The following is a 23,610-nucleotide window of genomic DNA, read 5'->3' as shown; positions in this document are numbered from 1 at the left end:
ATGGACATTTGGATGTTTCCAGTTTTTGGCTATTATGAGTAAAGTTGCTATGAACATTTACATGCAGGTCTCTCTGTGAACATGTTTTTTAAATTTTATTTATTTATTTTTAGAGAGAGAGGGGGGAGAGAAACATCAATTTGTTATTCCATATATTTATGCATTCATTGGTTGATTCTTGTGTGTGCCCTGACCAGAGATTGAACCTGCAACCTTGGCCTATGGCAGTGATGGCGAACCTATGACACGCGAACTCATTTTTTTGGTTGATTTTTCTTTGTTAAATGGCATTTAAATATATAAAATAAATATCAAAAATATAAGTCTTTGTTTTACTATGGTTGCAAATATCAAAAAATTTCTATATGTGACACGGCACCAGAGTTAAGTTAGGGTTTTTCAAAATGCTGACATGCCGAGCTCAAAAGGTTCGCCATCACTGGCCTATGGGGACAATGCTCTAATCAATTGAGCTACCCAGCCAGAGCCTCTGTGAATGTTTTTATTTATTTTCACTAAATACTTATAAGTAGAATTGCTGTATCAAATAATTAGTTGATTTAATATTCTCTCTTATTTATTTATAATGCTTTCCATCCTTATCCTCAATCCCACCTCATTCCCTCCAATGCTGGATCTTCATCAGCATCACCCTAAAATGTCATTTCATATTATTGCAGTTAGAGAGCTAACATGACAGGTATGTTCATCTGCTCCACAGGCTAAACTCCAGGGGGACGATACACTCATAGATATAAAAGTTTCCAAGCCTCTCTGCTGACATTTATATGCTCTTTCGTCTTGTCATTTCTGCTCAAGAACCTACCTACCTCTCAATGGGCTTTACCGAATCATCGGCTGCCTGGCCTCAAAGCCCCTCATAACCTCACTGTTGTTTCTGAGTGGATCTTGTTTTTCACCCTTTCCCTCTACCCTCAGCCTGAGCTCCGCCACAGAGGCCTTTCCTGGGTATGAGCTCTTCCCTGTGCCTCTGCTCGTGCTCTTCTCTCTAACGCTGGCCTTTCTAGGCCCAGGTAAGGTTCCCTCTCTGTCTCCACATTCATCTCCTGTCATTCTGGAGCTCACACATAACACCTTCCTGCACTCTCCTCCGACTGTTCCAAGCTGAATGTCTTCATCAGCTTCCAGGCCGAGGATATGTCCCTTACTCCGCGTGCATTTCTGCTCAATGCTCTGCACAGAGCAACCAACTGTTCAAAGCATTTATTCATGGATGAAAGCATGGATATAAACATCCTGCCATCGCCTGGGTACAGGGGTAACAAATATGGTTTAGGGGAAGTCCGAACTGTCCATTTAGAACATGAACCATACCATCCTCCTTCCACTTTTCAAATGAAAGCTCTTGCCTTGCTCAGTTAAGCCTGAAAATGGTTGAAGGTTAAATAAGTAACACTTAATGGCATATAGTCATCCTATCCTATGCCAGGTTTTCCAAGTACACCTGTGGAATGCCAGCAATTTGCTGGATTCGATGTGGGAGGAAAGGAAATGCAAAATGAGTCTGCTGAAATTATAGGTGCTAAATATAAAGGATAGGAAAAAAAAAACCTACCTAAAATATGTGCCCATTGAGGCACAGTGGGGTTGGGGGTTACAAACTTAGTAGGTCTCAGAGGTCTATTCAAAAGCCACTTGTTAAAATTCCAAGCACATGCCACCTACGAAATACTCGAGTCTAGCAAAGAAATTGCTTACTTTAGATGCTTGTTCAAAGACAGGCTGTGATCCACAGCCTTCCTCAGCAAATGTAACAAAGAGTAGTTGATTGGCTGGGGGTGGGAGGGTGGGCACATGTGGCCACCTCCATCTTCAGAAAGACTGTGGCATCAGAAGCAGGCAGAGCAGCGTGCAAACTTCTCCCTCCACATAAATGTGCACAACCCCACTGACACAGGGAGTGTGCACTGAAGGCCTCGGCTAACATACGCCCTGTCCCCAGGGGCCGATTAATGCCAGGTACTTTCAACACCAAAAGCATGATCTGGCTCTGACACGGATCATGGCCCAGGCGTGTGCCTGGTCATGACATTTGAAGAAAAACTTGCCAGTGAGGAAGGAAATCAGCTTAGAGTTATAAACAGATTGGATGATATTAATAATCTTCAGTCAAAAATAGAAAAACTCTGAGGGGATTTGATCATGATTTTGGAAATCATCAGTGGTACAGGAAGGCGGTCATGAACTTGTTCCTCAAATTCAGAACACTGGGACCAGGGACTCGGATAAACAATTCTTAAGATGTAAGTATAAGACAAACATAAAAATAACTAATCCAAACACATAAAACTCATTAATCCTAAAATATAAGGCAACTGAATGAAGGCTTCAAAAAATGAGAGAAAAGCCAGCACCGGTTTGGCTCAGTGGATAGAGCGTCGGACTTCGGACTGAAGGGTCCCGGGTTCAATTCTGGTCAAGGGCATGTACTTTGGTTGCGGGCACATCCCCAGTGGGGGGTGTGCAGGAGGCAGCTGATCGATGTTTCTCTCTCATCGATGTTTCTCTCTATTCCTCTCCCTTCCTCTCTGTAAAAAATCAATAAAATATATTTTTTAAAAAATGAGAGAAAAGTTTCTAGATCAACAGAGAAGGTCAGAGGAGAGCCTTCCAGAGTGAAAATGTTCAGCTCTCCCAGGTGGTAAGCAGGCATTTGGGACTCTTTTTATAGTAAATTATGTTATAGTTAAGTTTTCTCCTTTTGGATGCTAGTGTTTATTTTTTAAACTGGATAACTATTTTAAAATAAGCTACTTCCCAAAACTCTCTGAATATTGTTTTAGGACCAAGACGCAATTAACTTCCGGAAAAGCGTGTGCCTGGTGACCTTCGAGTGGTTTGTTCCACAGAGTTCCAAAAACAAATGACGTCCCAGGGGCCCCGGAGAACTAGGTTATGAGGCGGGACATGGCGGAGCATCTGGGAAAGACTGATTCTAACTCCAGCATAAGTCAGCTCTTGGCTCTGCTCAGCTGGGTAGCCCTGGGCAGGTTACTTCATGGGTCTGTACTTCATCTCACCTGCTGTGACATAAGGGAGAAGCTGGACCAGAAGGGAGCTCTCAGGTCTCTACCACCCCTAAAGGTCCATGGTTTAATTTGGCCTCTGGAGTAAAGAGCACATACAATTGAGTTTCTTTATTAACCTATCACAGGTCTCAGAAAGAGATCATGGACACTTGATTTTAAATATACTTCTGTGAGTGTTTTCAAACTGTTCATTACCTCCCTGACCATCGCTGCCATGGTCTAGTTGTACACTTTCCCACCTAAATTCATGAGGGCACAAACCACACTACATTTAACTTCGTAACCCTTGAGTCTGCATATAATAAAGGGCTCAAAATATAACAAATCAGTTATATTTTTAAACATAAGCAAGTCATCAATCTTTCTGAAGTGATTATATTGATTTAGAGCAAAAAATAATAAAATATCTAGTGGGACCTTGTTATGGACTGAACTGTGTTCCCTGAAAACTCCTATGTTCATGTCCTGCACCTCAGAATATGAGGGAATGTGGAGACAGAGTCTTGAAAGAGGTAATTAAGTCATTCAGTGGCCTTGCTCTAACAGAGCTGGTGTCCTTATAAGAAAGGAGCAGATTAGAACACAGAAGAAGGATAGTATAAAGACGCAGGAAGCCATCCACAAGCCAAGAAGAGAGGACTCAGAAGAAACCAAACCTACAGACATCTTGATCTCGAACTTTCAGCCTCCAGAATTGTGAGAAAATAAATTTCTATCGTTTAAGCTGCCCAGGCTGTGGTAGTTACAATGGCAGCCCGAGCAAACTAAAATAGGCTTAAAGCCCATCCTGCATATGACAACATTTTTATTTATTTTTTTAAATTTATTTAACGACAACATTTTTAAGAGAAAGGTAATATATCCAAGTAACCTGCCCACGTGTGTGTGCGTGCACATGGGTGTATGCATGCGTATATAAGCACGTATACTAGCAGCACACTGCCAAGTAGACAGTCTGCTGGAGTTTTTCCTTGGAAGGCTGTCCTGGCATGATTCGGATGGTGCGTTACTCGGTGGAAGGCAGGGCCCACCTCCATCTGGCATCTCCCTGTGTGCTAAAGCTGGATTTAAAAGGAAACCATCTGGTCAGGCACCCGCGCCGGCACTACTAGAGGAAACTACAGCTTGAGGGTCTGAACCACCAACCTTCTGCCTGACAAAACCCACCAGCCTTTCCCAAGGCTTCCTCCTGAAGTCCAGATGGCCCAGATCCTGACCCTCCCTGCCTGGGACTCCGCCCTCCTCCCCACATTCATTTAGAGAGACTTCCTGGCACCACAATGGCTGCTCCCTGCATAAGCACCTTGGGCTCTCACCCAGACCACTCCAGCTCCCACTTCTGCGACGATGTGGCAGGAACTCACAGTCACAACAGCAACTGCAAGACTGTGCATTTCAGGAGCTCTGCAGCATGCCACCTGTGCTTACTGCCTTAGGACTTTATAAAAATTCATCTGTGCTCACACAGGCAGCAACCAGTCATACCTCGGCAGGCAAAAGTCCAGACGTGAGCCTGGGACAGCATGGAGACCCAGAGAGTCTTACAGGCACACACACAGCACCTCGGAGAGGTAGGCCTGGGGGAGACTATGTTATCTGAGTCCATTCATTGGCTACAGAGGACGTGAAGTAGCATCAGACATGCTTCTAAATCCCTGAGAAATGTCTAGGATGTGCAAGACACTTAAGAAACACCAGGTAAATGCATTTTAAATGAATTCTTAAACTACTATTCCCATTTCAACAAACTGGGAGATTTCTCAGCTAGTCAAAGGAAAGGATTTAATAACACAGTGCTTGAGGAGAATGGGCCTGAGCCAGAGTGATCTCAAAACCTGGCTCCCTCCATTCACCAGCAGCATGCATGGCCTTGGGCAGGTAACGCAAGCACCCAGGCCTCAGTTCCTTCATCTGTAAAATGGGGGTCAGACTAATACTCCCCTCACCCACATTGGAATTGTAATAAAGCTAAAAGGCTTTATCACCCGAAAGTAATTAAAGCAGTACTGTAAGCAGCACACAGGAAGCTTAATAAATGTTAGCCACAAACACAATGAAAGATACTTTTCCCTAAGAACCACCACACGATGGAGCGACATACCTTAACCTTGGAGTTCTCTATCAAGTGCTGAGCCATGGATTTTATCAAAACATCGAAGAAAAACCATGAGTACTGAAAGGAAAAGAAGGATTCCAGTAAGCAAAACAACCAGTTGGAAGAGATGTTCATTCTCTTAGGCCGGCAAAGTCACTGACATAAATCAAATGTGACCAAAACACCACGGCTGAACCTCTTGGCAAATTATTACCGGGCCACAGGTTCTGGCAGGTGTTCTCCTGCTTTCACATGTCTGACAATAAGTGACTCCATCCCGCCAGGGAACAGGGTACATAAGCTCAGCAGCCCACCAAGAGGCACCGCTCGATGACATACGCAACCTTTCCTCTCGCCTGCTGACACTTGCCTGTAAAAGCTCTAACTCACGGTCCTCCAATTATTCAAATATGACTTACTAATACCTAAGAGGCCATGAAGCGTTGAGTATAATAATAATTTGCAGCTTTAATAGGAGCACCGGTACAAGGGGCAATGTAGGTACTGAAGAGCTAACTCTGTTACTGCTTTTTAGGAGGTGATGATCATCTCTAAAAGCACACAAAAAGGGTGAATTAGTCTAGCTGAGGAGTCTGAAGTTTCCTTAATCAGTTTCCATACTGCAGAGTCACACTGGCCTCCCACCATACCTTAAGTAGTTTGTTGCTGGTGAGAAAATCGGCAGAAGGCTTGAGAATTGCAGTCATGGATTTGGCCAGTTCTTCATGCACTGTCTTATATTCGGCGGCAATATACGGCTCAGCCTTGTACGCGTACTTTGAAGAAAAGGGAAAGATGCTTTAATGCACTGGTTCTCCAAGCTGAGCTGAAAGCTGAAGAGGCCCCAGAGGAGGAGGATCAGGGACCCAGGTACAATCACATGGGTGGGGGAGAAAGGTGTGGAAATGGAAGGTGGGAAGGGTTGTTGTCATGTGACAGAAAGAGGGAGCTCAGGCTGTCTTCGGGGACCCACCTAAATAAGTGAATCACCTGACTCAGGTCAGTGGTCCTCCAGCCCACAGCTCCACCTCCTAAGGACTTCAGGAAATGTGTCACATGACACTGGGGAACTGATTCCCTGAACAATCTGAACTTCACTTTTTAAATGAACACATAGCTAAAATTCATACTGTCAAAGATTAAATGGAGCATGTGCAACTGTTTAGAACAATCACAGCCACCATGTTTACTGAATATTGTCCATAAATGAAGACCTTGTTGATATTTATCCCAGCATGTAGATGGAGGTGAGAGCTAACCTTCCTGTCTTGGGAAAAGCAGTATTCCTGGGAATTTTAGGCAGGAAAAAGAAAAATGAAGGCAAGAAGCCATGCTAGAGGCCTAGCTAGGAGTGAGTTAATACTCTTCTTTAAACTTCCACATCATGTGCATCACCCATAAAAGAAGAAATGTAGTTGACAAAATGATACTAAGTAAATAAATGAAAGGCTGCCCTCGTTGGACTTCCCCTCATCTAGGTGGGAGCACTGGCTATGTGATACAGAAGAGAAAGCAGAGGTATTAAGTTTCATCCCCAAATATACCCCCAAATAACTAGATTTTTTAAAAATAAGCTCTTAGAAGGAAAATTGGAGAGCCACAGATTTAAATGATTGGGACAGTTTATTTTACATACCTTAACATATGACCTCAAGTGGCTCTCCAATTCTTCCTCATGGCACTGGGCAACCACATGAATAATGACCCTACACACCATAGGAATGAATAAAGCAATGAATAGTAATGTGAAAATGGAAACATTTCATTAATATCACAGTAGAACAATGATGATGCTATTGGCACCACAGGAAACAAAGAATTAGATGAGACCTCTACATATGCCTTAAATATAATGTTTAACACACACTAGCATCCGGATATGTATGATTATGCTCCAGATGTGGATAGACCGAAGGGGAAGGAGAGTATCCACCTTACACCTCTCTCACCGTGTCACGTTGACGGCGACTTCCTCATGAGTTGCTCTGGTGAGGACACGGAACAGCTGGTTTAGGATGGTGGGCAAGAAGGCGATCATCACGTGGCCTTCCATTGCGTGCAGGCTCTACAGGCATGGAATACCAAAGTCCGAGTTATCCTTTGACATTAAACCAGTTTTCACTGAGCAACTTTCACTCAGTTTCAAGTAAGGATGGAAGATGTGCATCTAAAGCAAAAGGGAGGCAGTGGCAGGCAGGATAAGGGACAAAGAAGTCCATGTCTGTGAACATGTTACATGGCAAGGGGAATTAAGGATGCTAACCAGCTGGCCTTAAGATAGGGGGACGCTCCTGGATTTAGTCAGGTGGGCCTGATGTAACCACAGAGGTCCTTAAAGTGGAAGAGGGAGGCAAAAGAGGAGAGTCAGGGGAGATGTGTCTAAGGGAAAATGGTCAGTGGTGGAACCTGTTGGCTTTGAGATGGATGAAGTGGCCACAAGCCAAGGAATGAAGGCAGCATTTAGTGTAAGAACCCAGATTCACCCCTAGTTTCCAGAAAGGAAGCTCACGATTAATAACACCTTGGTTTCAGCCCAGTGAGGCTCATACCAGACTTCTGACCTACAGAAGTGTAAGATAATAAATTTGTGCTATTCTAGACCACCAAGTTTGTGGTAATTTCTTACAGAACCAATAGGAAACCTATACACAGGTTCTTCTTCAAGTCACATGGCTCTCTCTGAGGCAGCCCACAGGTGATTGGGCACAGCAGTGATTTCAGGATTACCCAGTCCAATTTCTTTGCTTAAATCAAACAAACTTCTGCAGTCAGAAGTTTGTCACCTTTCTTACATTTTGTCCCCATGCCTAGAATGCCCTTTTAGTTACTTTCCTTTTAAAAATGTTCCCCTAGAATCATGTTCTGGATGTAACTCCCTAGAGAAACCCTGCTTGCTCCCCTGTGCAAGGACTCTCGGAAGGTCCGGGCCCTGCACAAGCCTGGGGTTGCTGGCATGGGTTGTCTGCTTTGTTTTGTTTTGAACCCACCTGCTACGCATTCTCGAAGCTTGTGTTATCTCCTACAATGAACCAGAAGTTCCTTAATGGTAAGACCACAGTCACTGCTTCCACGTGCCTGATTCTGCGCTGTGAGCCCAGTGAGTGCTCAACATGAGCGGCCTCTGTAAGGGAGGGGTTTCCTATGCAGGGAGCAGTGTGTGTCAGGTCTGGCCGGAGAAAAGTATGCGTGGGACTAGGACGAAGGTAGGAGGAGCACTATTTCTGAGTGCCCTTCTTAGCACTGTCTCAAACCATACAGAAGCTGATGGTGCGAGAGTACCTAGCGAAGAGCACCACCAAACAGAAAACCCAATCAACTCCAAACTCATTAAAAAAGGGTCACTAAGAAAGCCATCTGATACCTTAAGGTACTTCACAAGTTCATTCCCTAGGGCTTGGGCTCCAGATTCAGTTTTCTGACAGTACTGGAAAAAATTATGCAAATGCTGATCCTGGGAAGGAGAAAAAAAAAATTTTATTAGCATATCTGCTATAGAAATAGAAGTATTTGCTTCTTACAGCATGCATGTTTCATTTAGACTATGAAAACTGATCATATAAAAATGCAAATGTCAAAGAGATAAAAATGAAAACAAATTTTAAAGAACGTTTCCAAAGATCCTCCAACAAAAGAGGAAAACTGTTAAAAAATGTTACTCGTGCTCTTCATTTATTTCAGTACCAATGAGCACCTTATCTGTACTTCCTTTCTTCAAAAGAGGGCTTACAGAGTAAAAGTATATCCATAGAACATGTCAATTAGACTTTTGTTTTGAAAAAAAAATTATACCAACTCATTCAGAGAGCAATCACTGCTAATTTTAATGGACTAGCGCATACCTGAGTATACACCGTAGAAACCAGATGAGTTGAAACTTTCAGCAGTGGTTTGCTTCCATCGACCCATTTAATTTCTGGACCACAATGCTGAAAAATATGGGGGGGGGGATATCCCAACAGATGAGTGATCTTGGCTTCAATCACCATCCTGAATAAGGGCCCTGATGAGGTGCGGAAGCCCCAACAGCTCTGGTGGCTCGATAGTCATGCCTATGCCTGGCTGACAACAGGATGAAACCAACACTAATTCCTGCCCGCTTTCTTTCCCCAAGTGCAGTTGTTTTTCTTCCTGGATTGTATAAGTTATCTTTCCTCTTGAGCTGCAGCTGAAAGGATTACTGTCCATTTGAGAGGGAAAGAATCCTATTCCACCAATGACTTAACCAAACTCGAGCTCAGGACTCTGAAAGTGATGGCACAAGGTACCAGATAAAGCGAATAGGACAGGAAGTACTCCTGGCACAGTCAAAGGGTCAGTATCTGTTTGTGCCTATTTTTAGTTTCAGAACCCTTCATTTTTCTCATGTTCATATTAGGAACTATAACTGAATGTTACATGATTTAACCTTATTTTGGAATATTTTAACTATCTGTTCATAATATGGGCCCACATTTGTCTCCATTTAAAATGTAGAGAAACATTAAAAGCCACTCAAAAATGAAAGGAAACAAAAACCTTTTCTGAGCATCTTATAAAACTGAAGTCTATATAATCTAAGACAGCTTGAAAAAATGCAAAACCAACAAACCAATAGGAGGAATCTGAGACAATTCAGGCATTAATGAGTCAGAACGAGCTACCATGTGGATGAGATATTTGCTTACTGGACTTATTACATTATGCTGGAAGATAATTCCTAACCATTTGCATGACCCTAAGAATGCATCTTTATTTGAGCATGGCTAGTTCGCAGAGATTTTCTTCCTTATCCAATATCTCCAAGTCTTCATGTCCTTGCTGAGGCATTGCTACTTCTGGGCTTATACTAAAATGCCCGAACTATAATTCTACATTGTGACACTGTTAATATCACTGTTTCCCAATGGCCTAAGTTTACTTGAAAATGAATAACGAAAACCAAGATGCCAAGACTGGGAAAAATACTATGTGCTTTTTTTGTGTCATTGTTGCTTTAGCTGATCTTTAATGTTTTGTGAAGGAATGGGATAAATTAAACTTAAATTCTGATACCCTGCCCATCCCAAGCTCCTGGTAGCCAAGGTAGCCAGATGGGAGATTGGCTGAGACAGGAACATGCTGCTCATTGGTCACCACCCTTCCATCTTTCAGAAGAGGAAGCCAGGAATATCCAACTGTTGAAACAAAGAACAAAACAGATTCACTGTAAGTGTACGAAAACTGATGAAAGAAAGCCAATCTTACTAAATTACCCGACCTTCAAGAACCGTTAATATCAATCAGGGTTAAGAAATTGAAGAGACCCTGAAAACAATCTCTGTAGAACATTGACTGCTTTGGGATTAGAATTCTAAAGTGACCTTTTATAGAAACTTACATATACAAACCAGGCATGCTGCCTTCACAAGCATCATCTAAAAACTCCTTTGCAAAAGAATCCAAATTCATATCAAAATAAAATCTAAGAACCTAATGTTAAGTTATCAAAAATCAAAGGGATAATGGAATTTCAAACCTTGTGTTTCAACAACATCCTTCTTCTTTGTGCTTCCTTTGTTTGAATTATCACAGCTGACATGGAAAAACGTGAACAACAAGTGGTGCTTTTCATGTAGCTGGGTGGGCAATTCTATTTTAATCTGCAAGGCAAACAAAGCAACAACTTTTCTAATATTCCTGAACAACAACATTTCTTGGTGACAGCAGCCACACAACGTGTCACCCAATGCCTAAGGGTGCATTTGGTCTCCAAACTAATAGTAACATTTGTAGTTAAAGAAATCTGAGACTGTAAATTGTGCTAAGGAAGAAATGGATCCTGGATACAATGTTATACTGTTATGGGCTGAATGTTTGTGTGTCCTCCCCTCTCCCCCCAACCTCCCCTCTCCTTCCCAAATTCACATGTTGAAATTCTAACCCCCAAAGGTGATGGTATTAATAGGGGCTTTTGGAGGTGATGATGTCATGAGTGTGGAGCCCTCAGATATAGGATTAATGCTCTCATATAAAAGAGATCCCACAGAGCTCCCGAGCCCTTTCCACCATGCGAGAATACACCTGAGAACCTGCGGCACTGACATGCTGGCACTCTGACCTCGGACTCCCAGCCTCCGGAACTGTAAGCTATAAATATTCGCTGTTTATAAGCCAGTTAGTCTGTGGTATTTCGTTATAACAGCACAAACAGGCTAAGACATGACTGACCCAAACTAGAAGAGTCGATATTTAAATTCCAGAAGGAACTGGAAAACACATGAGAGAAACCACTACATTAACTTAACACCAGCCAGGCATGGTGAAAAACCAGGGTAGAACACTTACCAGTAGAATTCATATAGTAGTTTTAATGACCTACATATAATTTTACATAAGGAAACCCAACAATAAGAAAGGTCCAACAGATGCAACTATACTTAAGTATGAATTTGAAAGAAACTATATCAGAATTATTAATTGTGGTAGTGATAGAGGAGGGATTTTTAAGTTTTTCTTTTCTACATTATCTGCATTTTCCAAGTTTTAATTTTTTACAATAAATACATTGCTTTTATAATTAGAAAAAATTATGGAAAATAGATAATTCAACATTTTTTTTAATCTTTAAATTCTTTATTAGTTAAGGAATTACAAATGTGTTCTCATTCCCCCCCATTAACCCCCATCCTCCCTGACCCCCCCAACTCATGCTCTCATCCCCCTGTTGTCCATGTCCGTTGGTATGGCTTATATGCATGCATATAAGTCCTTTGGTTGATCTCCTCCCCTTACCCCCACCCTCCCCTACTTTCCCTCTGGGGATCAATAGTCTGATTGCTGTTTCTCTGTCTTTGGATCTGTCCCTGTTCATCAGTCTATGTTGTTCTCTATATTCCACAAATGAGTGAGATCATGTGGTATTTATCTTTCTCTGACTGGCTTATTTCACTTAGCATAATGCTCTCCAGTCCCATCCAAGCTGTTGCAAAAGGCAAGAGTTCCTTCTTTTTTACCGAAGCGTAGTATTCCATTGTGTATATGTCCCACAGTTTTTTACTCCACTCATCTGCTGATGAGCACTTAGGCTGTTTCCAGATCTTAGCTATGGTGAATTGTGCTGCTATGAACATTTAGTTCTATCACTGTCATTTCAGTATAGTATGCACCTCCCCTTGAATTTTGCTTTACTAAGCAAAGAACCTGAGTTTTCCTTAAAATCGGTTAAACTGGGTTTTCCCTTGAAAATCTTACCTCATCATAAAATTCTGGGTTTTGATGATGGTGTAAAACGGCAGCAAAGGCGCTTCTTGTGAACACGGGCCCACCAGGCCTGCCGTAAATGCACTGAAATCAGAGTTAGCAAGGGAAACACCAGCATTCAATTAATAGAGTAAGAAATCAAACTCAGATGTGTTGTAAAGAGCACTCCCACAGCAAAGCTTAGCCCTCTCTGTTGGATTTCTTCTGCCTGTGAGACTCCAGACCCACACGCCCCTTTAGTCCTGGGCCCAACTCACCCTCCAGCTCCCCTCCCACCCACTGAGGCATCTCGGAACCAGACCTTGCTCACGGCTCCCTTTCCCACTGCCAGGCCTCTGCTTATGCCATCCTCTCTCCCAGGGATCTTCCCTTCTCTGTGCCCCAAGCAAACTCTCATGCATCCTTCCAGAAATGAGGAACTCCTTCCTCTGTGTCCCTTCAGCATTTTTCTGTTCTAATTACTCAGTTTTGTAAAATAAACCCTTTCAGTACCTTCTGTATGCCAGGAGCTTTTTTTCCCCGTAACTGTCTTTTCCCACCAAACTACACAATTTCTTGAGGGTGAAACTAAACTACATTGTTCTCTGCAACTTTGTCTCCTTCCCCTCTTGCAAAGTCATTTTCATAAAGTTTCAGTAAGGAATTTGGGCTCTGGGGCCAGACTGCCTGGGTTTGAACATCAGTTCCCCTAATGTATGACCCTAAGCAATTTATTTAAATTCTGTGCATTAATCTCCTCATCTAAAAAATGCAGATATTCATAGTACCAAACTCAAAAGACTGTTATGAGAATTACAGGGGTTTAGTACCTATAAGGCTCTAAGAGCAGAGCCTGGAATATAATGAACACTCAGTAAGCATCAATAATATACTACTATTATTATCATCACACTATAATAAACATTTAATAAATGTCAATCTATTATTATTATTATTATTATTATTTATATTATCAATGTTATTAATATAATTCTTAGCATCCATACAATGCCTGGCTCATAGCAGGTGCACAATGTGTTTACTGAATTGAACATGCATAAGAACCCTTCACCCCTAAAATGTATAACAAAAAAGAAATAGTGAATTAGGAATAAGAACTCAATTATTCCATATTCCGTAAGGTTCAGCATGTGTGGTTATAAGTTGTGATGTCATGTATTTGTATGCTTGTGTCCATTAAAATGTGCCAGATTCCTTTAGTTGTGCCATAGCACGCAACTGCATTATTAAAGTGGGAAAATGGGAATATACATAAAAAAACAAACCTTCAAAGGCTGAGAGTCTTCTTCATCTGAATCTTTGAATTCAATGCAAATAGCAATATTTCTGGCCTGCAGTATATTTAAAGAAAAATGGGGAAGAGGGGACAAAAAGCCAGGATATATAAATATTTATAAAAGAACATGAGAAGCCAAAACCCAAGAGAATTTAATACCAAAAATGAAACCTCATTCTTTATACTCACCTTGGCAAAAGACTTCTGACTGTCATATTTCAAGTACTTAGGATAAACATAAAGGTGGTTATTGTAGGTGGTGTACGGCTGAGTATATTTTGCTAGGCAGGGCACAAATTCCTCTACTTCAAACATGATTGGAGTTTTAGTACAGGTTTCAAATTGCTTTGTGGGAATGTATGATGAATTGACATAATCTGAAAAATTAAAAACAAGCAAATTGAAGTAAAAAAAAAACAAAAACAAAATTTTGTCTGTTTATTACACAGAACTTACACTTACTGGGAAAGTCTGAGGAAACATTATCGATTGTAATGTCTAGATTGCCCAGTATCACTGGGAGCTTAGCCATCTTCTCAGGTCTACAAACAAAGAAGAGAAAAATCAAACATTTATAAGTTAGATGAGCTCCAAAACTTAAATTATAGAGAGCACTTCCCAGAGAAATATAATGCAAGCCACAAAAGTAGTTTTAAACTTTCCAGTAGGCACATTTAAAAAAGTAACAGGTAAAATTAGTTTTAAGAGTATATTTATTTAACCCATTATGTCCAAAATATTATATTTAAATATATAATCACTATAAAAAGTGCATTCGAATTATTCAAAATCAGATGTGTATTTCCATTACAGCTCATTTCAGTTTGGACTTGCTATTTTTCAAGTGCTAAACAGCCACATGTGGTAGTGGGTACTGCGTTGGACAGCAAAAGTCTAGTTAAGAACATCAGCAAAATGTTAAAGTTTTCCTGAACCATTCCCCCCTCACCATACATTCTTCGCTCATTTAGAATCATGAAAATTCAGAAGCAGAAGTCATCTTAGTCTCTGGTGTCTAGCGAAACGCTGGGTACCAAGCAGGTACTCAATGAAATGTACGGTGTCTGCATTTGGTCTGATTCAATCCGTTACAGGAATCTCCTCTACAATGTGCCTGACAAGCACTGCCACTGCTTCACCCTTTCTAGTGGCAGGAAACTTTCAGCACTCAGACTGCTCTTCCGCATAGCAAGGGAAAGGTAGCTCTCTGAAACTTCCACTCATCAAGGGGCTTTGTTATGCTTCCCTATGGAACACCTTTCAACCATCTAGAAACAGCCTTCGGAAGTCTTCCATTCTCGGCCCTTCTGCACCTTCCTCCAATGCCATTTCTCTCCTTGAAGAATGTCCCATTTATATTGTTGCACCCAGAACTGCATAGATCAGGCCCAATGGCCTGAGCAGTGAGGGTAGGATAGCTGTCTGTTTTTACTTTATCTTTTATTGATTGATTGAGAGAGAGAGAGAGAGAGAGAGAGAGAGAGAGAGAGAGAGAAGCAGAGAAAGAGAGGGAGAGAAACACTGGTTCGTGCACTCATTGGTTTATTCTTGTATATTCCCTGACAGGGAATTGAACCTGCAAACTTGGCATATCGGATGACGTTCTAACCAACTGAACAACCCAGCCTGGGGCATAGCTATCTGGTTTTGAATAATACACTCATCTATTGATGCTATTACTTTTAGGTAGCCACACCTAGTGATTCAAATGAAATTTACAGCCACCTAAAAGTCCTAAATCTTTGTTCACATGCTTTACTATCATGCCACATCTCTCCATTCTGGGTTTATACAATTATGTTTTTGGAACTCAGAACAGGATTTGATTTTTGTCTTGATGAAATTTCATTTCTTTATATATTTTGAGGCATTTCTAGTTTATCAAACCACCCTAAATCCAGGTATTAACATCTAATGTATTAGATATTCCTCACGGCTTTGTGTTGCGAAGACATTTCACCAGCATGTTATAGTCTCTTATAAAAGTCACTGATGAAGATACTGCACAGAATATTGCCATGAACAGGTTCCTCTCAACCCTCTCGATGCTCATCGCCAGACTGACACTAGCCTATTCATCACCCTTCTTGGCATCTGGTTACTCCAGCAGTTGAACATCTGTCCACTCAAGTGTACTACACTTCTCTGACTTGCTCATGGGACATCTTGGGATATACACTTGTCAAAGGCTTTGCATTCCTGTTGTACCAGCTTAGCAGCCCCATTAAAGAGAGAAGCAGAAATGTGATTAGAATGACTAGTTTGACATGACATGACTTATTCCTAGAAAACAGAACAGTTTCGTGGTTCTTCATATGCCACCTGTTTAATAATGTCGTTTAGATACCGCCAAGAAACATCAAAGCTCACTGGTCGACAGATGAAGCATTTGGTTTTGTCCCCATTTTTAAAAGTTCCTAACTCCTGCTTTTAAGATTCCTTTGTCAGGAAGGCAAATCAATAATTTTTCACACATCCTGCCTCCTGTCAAAAAAACTTATGGCCAAAAGATGCCCAGCAAAGGAAACCAGTTTTTATAAGTTCAGAAATGAACTCCTCAGATCTTCAGCCAGATTAACTCCCGCCATTGCCCAACCTCTCTTTATCACATTGTTATGGGCTGAGTTGTAGTCCCAAAAAGATATGTTTAAATTTTAACCCTAGTATCTGTGACTGTGACCTTATTTGGAAATGGAGTATTTGCAGATGTAATCAAGTGAAGATGAGGTCACTAGGGTGAGCCAATATGACGTATTCTTGTAAGAGGAAGGACGTTAATCAGACACACAGGAAGACAGCCATGTGAAGACAGGGGCAGAGTTTGGGGTTATGCTGCCACAAACCAAGGAGGACTCCAGCTGCAGAATTGTGAGAGCTAACTTCCACTGTTTTAAGTCACCCAGTTTGTGGTACTCTGTTATGGCAGCCATAGGAAACTAATACACTCATTAATAGATATAAAGCATTTAGGACTATAAACAATAAGTACGATATAAGTTATCCTCCCTCCCCCGCTACCCAAATCACCCATTCAGTTAATAGTACCAGGAGCACTCCACTGTGTAAGTCAGAAACCTGGATTTATTTATCTGAGACTACCAACCATTTTTTTCTCTTTCCACCCTAATGTCCAATCAGGAAACCAAGACCCAGTAATTGGGCCTCTCTGACATAACTTGAATTAGTTTCATTCTTCCTGTTTCCACTTGTAGTGGCTTTGCTGAAGCCCCTCCCACTTCTTACAAAGGTTCCTCAACTGCCTCCTTCTTCGCCAGGTTCATCTCTACCCTCAACCCACCCTTAACGGACCCACCAATAATATCCTTTACAGAATTCAAATCAACTAGGTTACTCTTCCAATTTTAAACCCTCTCTTCCTTCCCAAGGACTTGAGGTAAAGTTCCATGCTCACCCAACATGCCCCGGGATGTTTGAGTGGAGCAATTTAAAAGACTGCTCCTGCTTCCTCCCTCCCCACCAAACAACTTCAGTTCTCAGAAGTGGAAATAAGCAAGGCCTGGAGACTCACTTCCGAAAGTCCGCCAGGAACTTGAGCATGTCGTCATTGGAGAGCTTATTGCTGTCTTGCTTGTAGAGAGCAGAGAATCTGGCATTCTTGTCAAGGTTTCCAGATGTATCCCTAAACAACGTCCTGAAATAGCAAAACAACACTTCCAAACTGAATTTCCAAAAGACCAAAATAAACCAACGACTTAACTCTGGTTTCTATGTGAAGACTAATTATTATTCCATTGGCTGTAGCCAACAGAAATCTCATTACCTAAAAACCTGGAAGATATTTATGAGGATGAACAAAACTAACTCAATTTACATAGGAAACATTTCCAGCAAATGGCCTGTGCTTGGGAAACAACATACCCAGTCGAGTTCTTAAGAAGCAGCGATCGAAAAATAAAGAGGACCAGCAGACCACACGGACAGTCGCCCATGCCCAGCGGGAGACACGTGGCTGGGACCTGGAATACCATCTCTGCAACACACATTCCTGCTCATCCTGCCAATGCCACACAGCTACCCTCCAACCAGCATCTTTCCTTTCTGTGACTCTAATAAATGATTATTCAGATACAGGGCTTACTTACTTTTCAACTTTACACATTTAAATCCTATTCATCTCTGGGCAATAAAGAGAATAGTTTGGTCGATCTATAATTCTGTCTGTCTATCTATCTATCTATCAATCATCTATCTATCTATCTCCATATATCTACACCTATATCAAAGATATAAAAGATGTTCCCCTTACCTTGCTGCCCAAGCAAATGGCATCCTGTACTGTCCGAGTCTTTGGCATGCCTGCTTGGCATTCTTCAGCACCTTCTGAGCAACCTTGAAGACATCAGAATAAAGCCATGAGATGCTGAATCCCACTGACAGAAGAATTAGCATCTAAAGGGCTTGTGCAGAATCCCATAATTTGGGGATAAATATTCATTATTAAAACATGATAGGTGTTGTTAGGGCAAACTTTCAATTTTTATATTTTTGCTTTCTAAGTATAAATTCTGCTATTTTCACTTCCTAATAACTAATTTTTGCTTTTTGTCGGTTAACTGATTAAACCTATAGTACAGAGTGAAGCAGATTTGCTTTTAGCTTATTATGTACACATAGCAGGTCTATTAATCAACTATACACCATCGCTAAAGCAGATGACACTTTATTTTCCAAAATTTGCTGGTAGTGGGATATGGCATTGTTACCAATGCAAAGTCTGATTCATTCAGAGTGATGTGTTGAAGGGCTTTTTACATTAGTTAAGTACATCCAAGACAAACCAAGTTTAGGAGAAATAATCTAGTTCCTGTGAACTGGTGTGTGCTCTGCAGACTGCAGCATCAGCATCAGGGGGAAGCTGTGAGGGATGCAGAGCCCCAGGCCCCACCCCAGGCCTCCTGGGTCAGAACCTGCATCTGACCAGACCTCTGGTGGCCTGTGTGCACTGGGACTGGGTTTGAGAAGTGCTCATCTAGAAGGCTCAGAAGTAGAATAATAGAGCTGTCTGTCTCTAAGTCAAATTGAAACCAGCTGTTTGAATCTATAGGCCATTACACCTCTCTAAGTTCCACTTTCCATACCTTAAAAATGAAGGGCTTAGTTTATACTTTTCATTACAAAACATTATGATTCTGTCATAATCAGGCTGTGGGAATTGCTGCCTTCATGAGTGAACTGGAAAACACATCTTGATTCAAACAGATGCCAGAAGCTCAATTAGGCCCTCCCTTTCTTCTTCAAGTGGGGTGTATTCATGTGGGGACTCAGGGGGACACAGTCGCAGGGTAAAATGGCCTACTTTGCTGGGATGGCAATTTGGGGAGAAACTATTATTTTTCAGTTTAACAATAATGACTATATTGTGGAGTAAAATGCAACATCTGCATAAAACTTAAAGCTAAAACACAAGGCTTCAAGTAAGTTTCACTCTTCCCTGCAGTGAATGAGGACTGAGTGCTCAGGCTTCCCAAAAGTGCAAATGGATCATAATGTAGCGAAAGTCAGAGTGAAAAAATTCATATTTTCCCTTTCGGTTTGTTTCTTTATTCCTTTTCTTTATTCCTACCTTCCTTCCTTTCTTTCAAATCTGTTTGTGATGGACCTATAGAGACTTCTCATAAAAATTTTCTCCAAAACAAAAATTTACTCAAAAAGATGTTCTACACCATATTGGAAAACACAAAGAGACAATTTTTATATACAGGAAAAAAAATCATCCCTCTGTCATCTCTGCCAAACCTTCCATGCGGATGTAACACAGCTGAATGTTCATCTCTGCTTTACTTCGCTACCTCAGAGGTGTGACTAAATGGGACAATGTGCACGTGGTGGAGCTTTTCATCGTAAGTGATGAAGACAGACATCAGCAGATGCTCAGTGGACACTGGGATGTGTGGAGTGTAACGTCCAGCCCACGATGATATGGCTTTTGCACCAACATGGGCAGCCACATTTCAAACGGTGCATGTGGCAGACAGAAGTAGCAATGGTGCGTATGGGCCTTGGAAATGTGTCGCATGCACAGTCAGGGGAGTAGATCTTATCTTGGGCCTTCGCTGATTATCAATCAAAGCATCAAAGAGCTAAAAGCGCTCTCATCCTCATTTTTACAGATTTGATTTAAAAAATAAAATAGCTTCTCTCTAGAGACCAGACTTTACTCAGCTTTTATCAGCCAGAAGCACATGCCGTCTGAAGCAATGCGCCTGGTAAATGGGCTTTTACTTGACTGGGGCTGTCATAAATGATAACGAGGTCCTACATGGGTCAGTGGTTTGTGGAGTCCATATCAGCACTGTCTTTTACATTGTTTGGTCCTAGCACTGTCCCCGAGAGAAAGGTATGAGCAGGGAGAAACATTATCCTTTAACTACAGGATTAAATATCTGGGGCTCAGAGAGGTGATAGGATTTGTCCAAAGTGCCCAGGCTAGTTAGGTGCTCAGCACTTGCATGTCTGACTCCTAGGACCTCTTCTTTGAGGGCCACCCTGCGTCCTGGTGGACACACTTGTGATGTATGGGTGGCCACCGAGAGGGAGAGAGGAAACTGAGTCAGCTCAGCAAACCTGTTGGAGCCTCTGGGTGTCCCCTCCTCCTGCTGACCAGTCCTTATTAGGGCAATCTTCAAATGACCGTGTATAAAACATTTTTAAAATAAAAATACTATAAAACTGGCAGGACAGCACTCAACAGCTTACTCTAACCGGGTAGCTCAGAGTGCAAGCAAGTGACAGTCAAGTGTCCTTTGGCCACTCTAGCTGTGGGACACGAAGGAGGTAACTAACCCTTTGAAAACCTCAGTTTTCTGAATAGGAAAGGAGGTCTTGAACTAGATGACTTCTACTAATCAATAAGTCTATGGTATGTCTGCATCTACACATTCCCCAGGTAATAAACATTACTTTGCACAAACACCAAACATATACCTTCTTGTTCCCCTTCCTTCTTCAACCTAAGGTCATACTACCTCTGCCACCACAACCCTGCCCCCCCCCCCCCGACAAAACACAAATAGACCTGAATCACCAATCCTACTGGCCATACCACCTGAGCCAGACTGTCTCCCAGTCTTGTCTCATTTTTAAGTATAAATGGACCCAAATATAATTCCAGAACCTGAGAGAGACACCAACAAGTGAAATAAACTATCTATATATATAAAAGCCTAAGTGGCTGTTAAGATCAAATGACTGGATGACTGGCCGGTAGCTATGATGCACACTGACCCAGACCTTGCTGCTGTGGCCCTGACAGCCCCGAATCTGGTTCACCCACACCCCAGACCCAGACAAAAGGGAAGAGGGAGCCTGATTCCTTGTGGAATCAGCCGTTGATTAGCTTGCTGCTGGGGCCAACCTCCCGTAGTCCCTCCCCCCAGCAGGCTGCAGGCCCCCCCCCCCCAATTGGCCCCAGTTGCCAGCCAGGCCAAGGGACCCCACCCATGCACAAATTCGTGTACCGGGCCTCTAGTTTGAATATAATATGTGAACTTTATAAGGACACAAATCTTACTATTAAGCTGGTAATTCCTCTGCAAATTGTTTCATGATGTTAGGATCGTCCAGCCAAATGAAGCATTTTATTTACACACAGGACTGCTTTTCATTGAAAATTGAACACATAAAGTTAAATATAAATCTATGTACAGCAGTCTACATCTTTTGAATATAAATATGGTTCAACTTTGACTTCTTTAAGCATCTCTACTTCAATGGAAAGCCTTCTTTTCCGATTGCTATTTATCTTCACAAAGCACACAAGTCATCCCTACCTTAGAAGAGTCTGAACTTTTCATGTATGGCTCCGCGCCGTGCGTGATGCTCCCCTGGAGGACCTTTTCGATTCTAGCCACGAGAAATATATCTGGATGAGGACAGGTGACTGAAAATATTCCCTAGGGGACAAAACATTTTCTTCAGTAAATAGAATTCTCAGCCACATTAAACAAATCCCATGAATATTAAAGGTTCTAAAGCAGCAAAGAAGGGTGAACCCGTTTAGCTATTAAGAAGCACCCAGTGCCAAACTGGCTAACTGATCAATAGCTCATCAACTGCTCAAATAGGCTTTTGGTGGGGGAGGCAGTTTAGAGAAAAGAACTGAGAAATCCAAAGCCACTTCTCCCAGCTTGCTTTTACACAGCCTCTATGTGTTTACACAGCGTGTGCAGGCTACGGCTTGGTATCATGACCGCTGGGCTCAGGTCCCCACCTGCTTCGGATACTGCATGGCGGCTTCATGGAGGATGTCCGGAAGGGTGGGCGAGCTCTGCCCGCTGCCATTCATCAGAGCCGAGGACGGGGGGGCCAGCATCTGCCTCACTGAGAAATGGTTCAGGTCCACGTGGAAATCGGCAGAAATCTTCCGGTTGCACTTTATGTCAAACAGGGATAGCGTGACAAAGAAAGGCTCTACCTGAGCAAAACAAAACAAAACAGTCCAGACCATCACGCAGGCTCAAAGAAGAAATGACTGGACTTATTTATGATTGTGGCTATAAATTCCCGCTAAAGAGAAACAGACTCGATCTCCATCCTTTGTGACAAATATTCTGTCCCCACAGGCTAAACAAGCCCCCACATCCTGACCTAAACATTGTACCTCCTTGATACCAAGACCTAGAATTTCATGTCTGCACTGTAATGGGAACAACTGAAACCTCTGGGTTTTTTTTAAGGAAATCTTTTTTAAAAATTACATTTGTAGTGGGTCCTTCTTCATTTTCGGCAACACAGCATTGCAAATTGAAAGACAGATCATTGCACTTGACAAGAATTCTTTTTCCAAACTTCTCTTCAAATGGCTTCACTTCTGGTTCAGCTGATGGTAAATCAAGCTTCTTAAAAAAAAAAAAAGAAAAAAAAAAGCAAACATGTAAATATATTGCGCTTGCAATAAAAAAAATCCCATAATAATTGTACCCTAAAGAAACTGCCATATGGAAAAGCCATATACACGATTACTCACAATAGTGTTACTATTTTATAAGTTTATACAGTTTATAAAAAATGGTCAAAAATGATGGTATATCTACTGGATGGATTATCATGCAGAGTTTAAAAATTATGGTTATGAGCAACTCAGTGTCCATCAACAGATGAATGGATAAACAAAATGTCACATATACATACAATGGAATAGCATTCAGCCATAAAAAGAAATAAAATTCTGACACAATCTACAGCATGGATGGATCATAAAACATTAAGCTACGTGGAATAAGCCAGACACAGAAGGATAAATATTGTATGGTTTCACATAAATGAGGTTCCTAAAATAGGCAAGTTCACAAAGACAGAAGGTAAAATAGAGGTTACTAGGGGTGAGGGGAAGGAGGCCTGGGGAAGTCATTGTTTAACAGATAAAGAGTTTCTGTTTGGGATGATGAAAAAGTTCTGGAAATGGATAGTGGTGACAGTTGCACAGCACTATAAATGTTCTTAACCCTAAACTGCACATTTAAAAAGGGTCAAAATGGTAAATTTCATGTTAGGTATACTTTATCACAACGAGTAAAATATTGTCAAAATATATATGGTTATGAAGCCTGTGAAGAAACACAGAAAAACATTTATTATTAAAGTTAAGTGGGGGGAAAGAAGTTATATAAAAAGACTATCAATGAAGAGGGAGAAATATAGAAGGAAATACTGCAGAACCATTGCCCCCCAGAGCCACCCTACTGTGGGCAGCCCTGTGGTCCTCGCCACACTGTGCCTTGGCTTTTGCTGGGACACCGATGTGGATCACACGCACTGCAACTTGGGGTTGAGCTTGAGCAAGTCAGGAAACATCACTGTCTGCTGGGCATCTGCAGTGATACCTGTTCTTTTCTGACTATTATTTTGTGGGGTGAATTACATGTTCTTTGTGGACCTGAGAATGTCTTTGGATAACCCTCAATTTTCAACAGTCAATTGAATATCAAATATTCACAATGGTTGGGCTACAC

General features: G+C 41.7%; 1 protein-coding gene across 3 annotated transcripts in view; it reads right to left on the bottom strand.

Moving 5' to 3' along the window:
- Positions 1–23,610, bottom strand: part of DOCK9 (dedicator of cytokinesis 9) — a 160,167-nt gene that overhangs the window by 68,758 nt on the left and 67,799 nt on the right. For all 3 annotated transcript variants that reach the window (XM_081082498.1, XM_081082499.1, XM_081082500.1), the window contains exons 11-27: positions 22,357–22,497; positions 21,870–22,073; positions 21,430–21,552; positions 17,907–17,989; positions 17,169–17,291; positions 14,102–14,181; positions 13,829–14,016; positions 13,629–13,694; positions 12,355–12,447; positions 10,640–10,763; positions 10,177–10,298; positions 8,985–9,071; positions 8,507–8,596; positions 7,095–7,210; positions 6,782–6,851; positions 5,796–5,921; positions 5,152–5,223 (exon numbers count right to left, since the gene is read on the bottom strand). In XM_081082498.1, the coding sequence (XP_080938624.1) occupies positions 5,152–5,223; positions 5,796–5,921; positions 6,782–6,851; positions 7,095–7,210; positions 8,507–8,596; positions 8,985–9,071; positions 10,177–10,298; positions 10,640–10,763; positions 12,355–12,447; positions 13,629–13,694; positions 13,829–14,016; positions 14,102–14,181; positions 17,169–17,291; positions 17,907–17,989; positions 21,430–21,552; positions 21,870–22,073; positions 22,357–22,497 (1,908 nt within the window). The remainder of the gene's footprint in view (positions 1–5,151; positions 5,224–5,795; positions 5,922–6,781; positions 6,852–7,094; positions 7,211–8,506; positions 8,597–8,984; positions 9,072–10,176; positions 10,299–10,639; positions 10,764–12,354; positions 12,448–13,628; positions 13,695–13,828; positions 14,017–14,101; positions 14,182–17,168; positions 17,292–17,906; positions 17,990–21,429; positions 21,553–21,869; positions 22,074–22,356; positions 22,498–23,610) is intronic.

Source organism: Myotis nattereri (genome assembly GCF_964212035.1).
Source record: "Myotis nattereri genome assembly, chromosome: 2".
NCBI lineage: Eukaryota > Metazoa > Chordata > Mammalia > Chiroptera > Vespertilionidae > Myotis > Myotis nattereri.
This window is presented reverse-complemented; position numbering and strand designations above follow the sequence as displayed.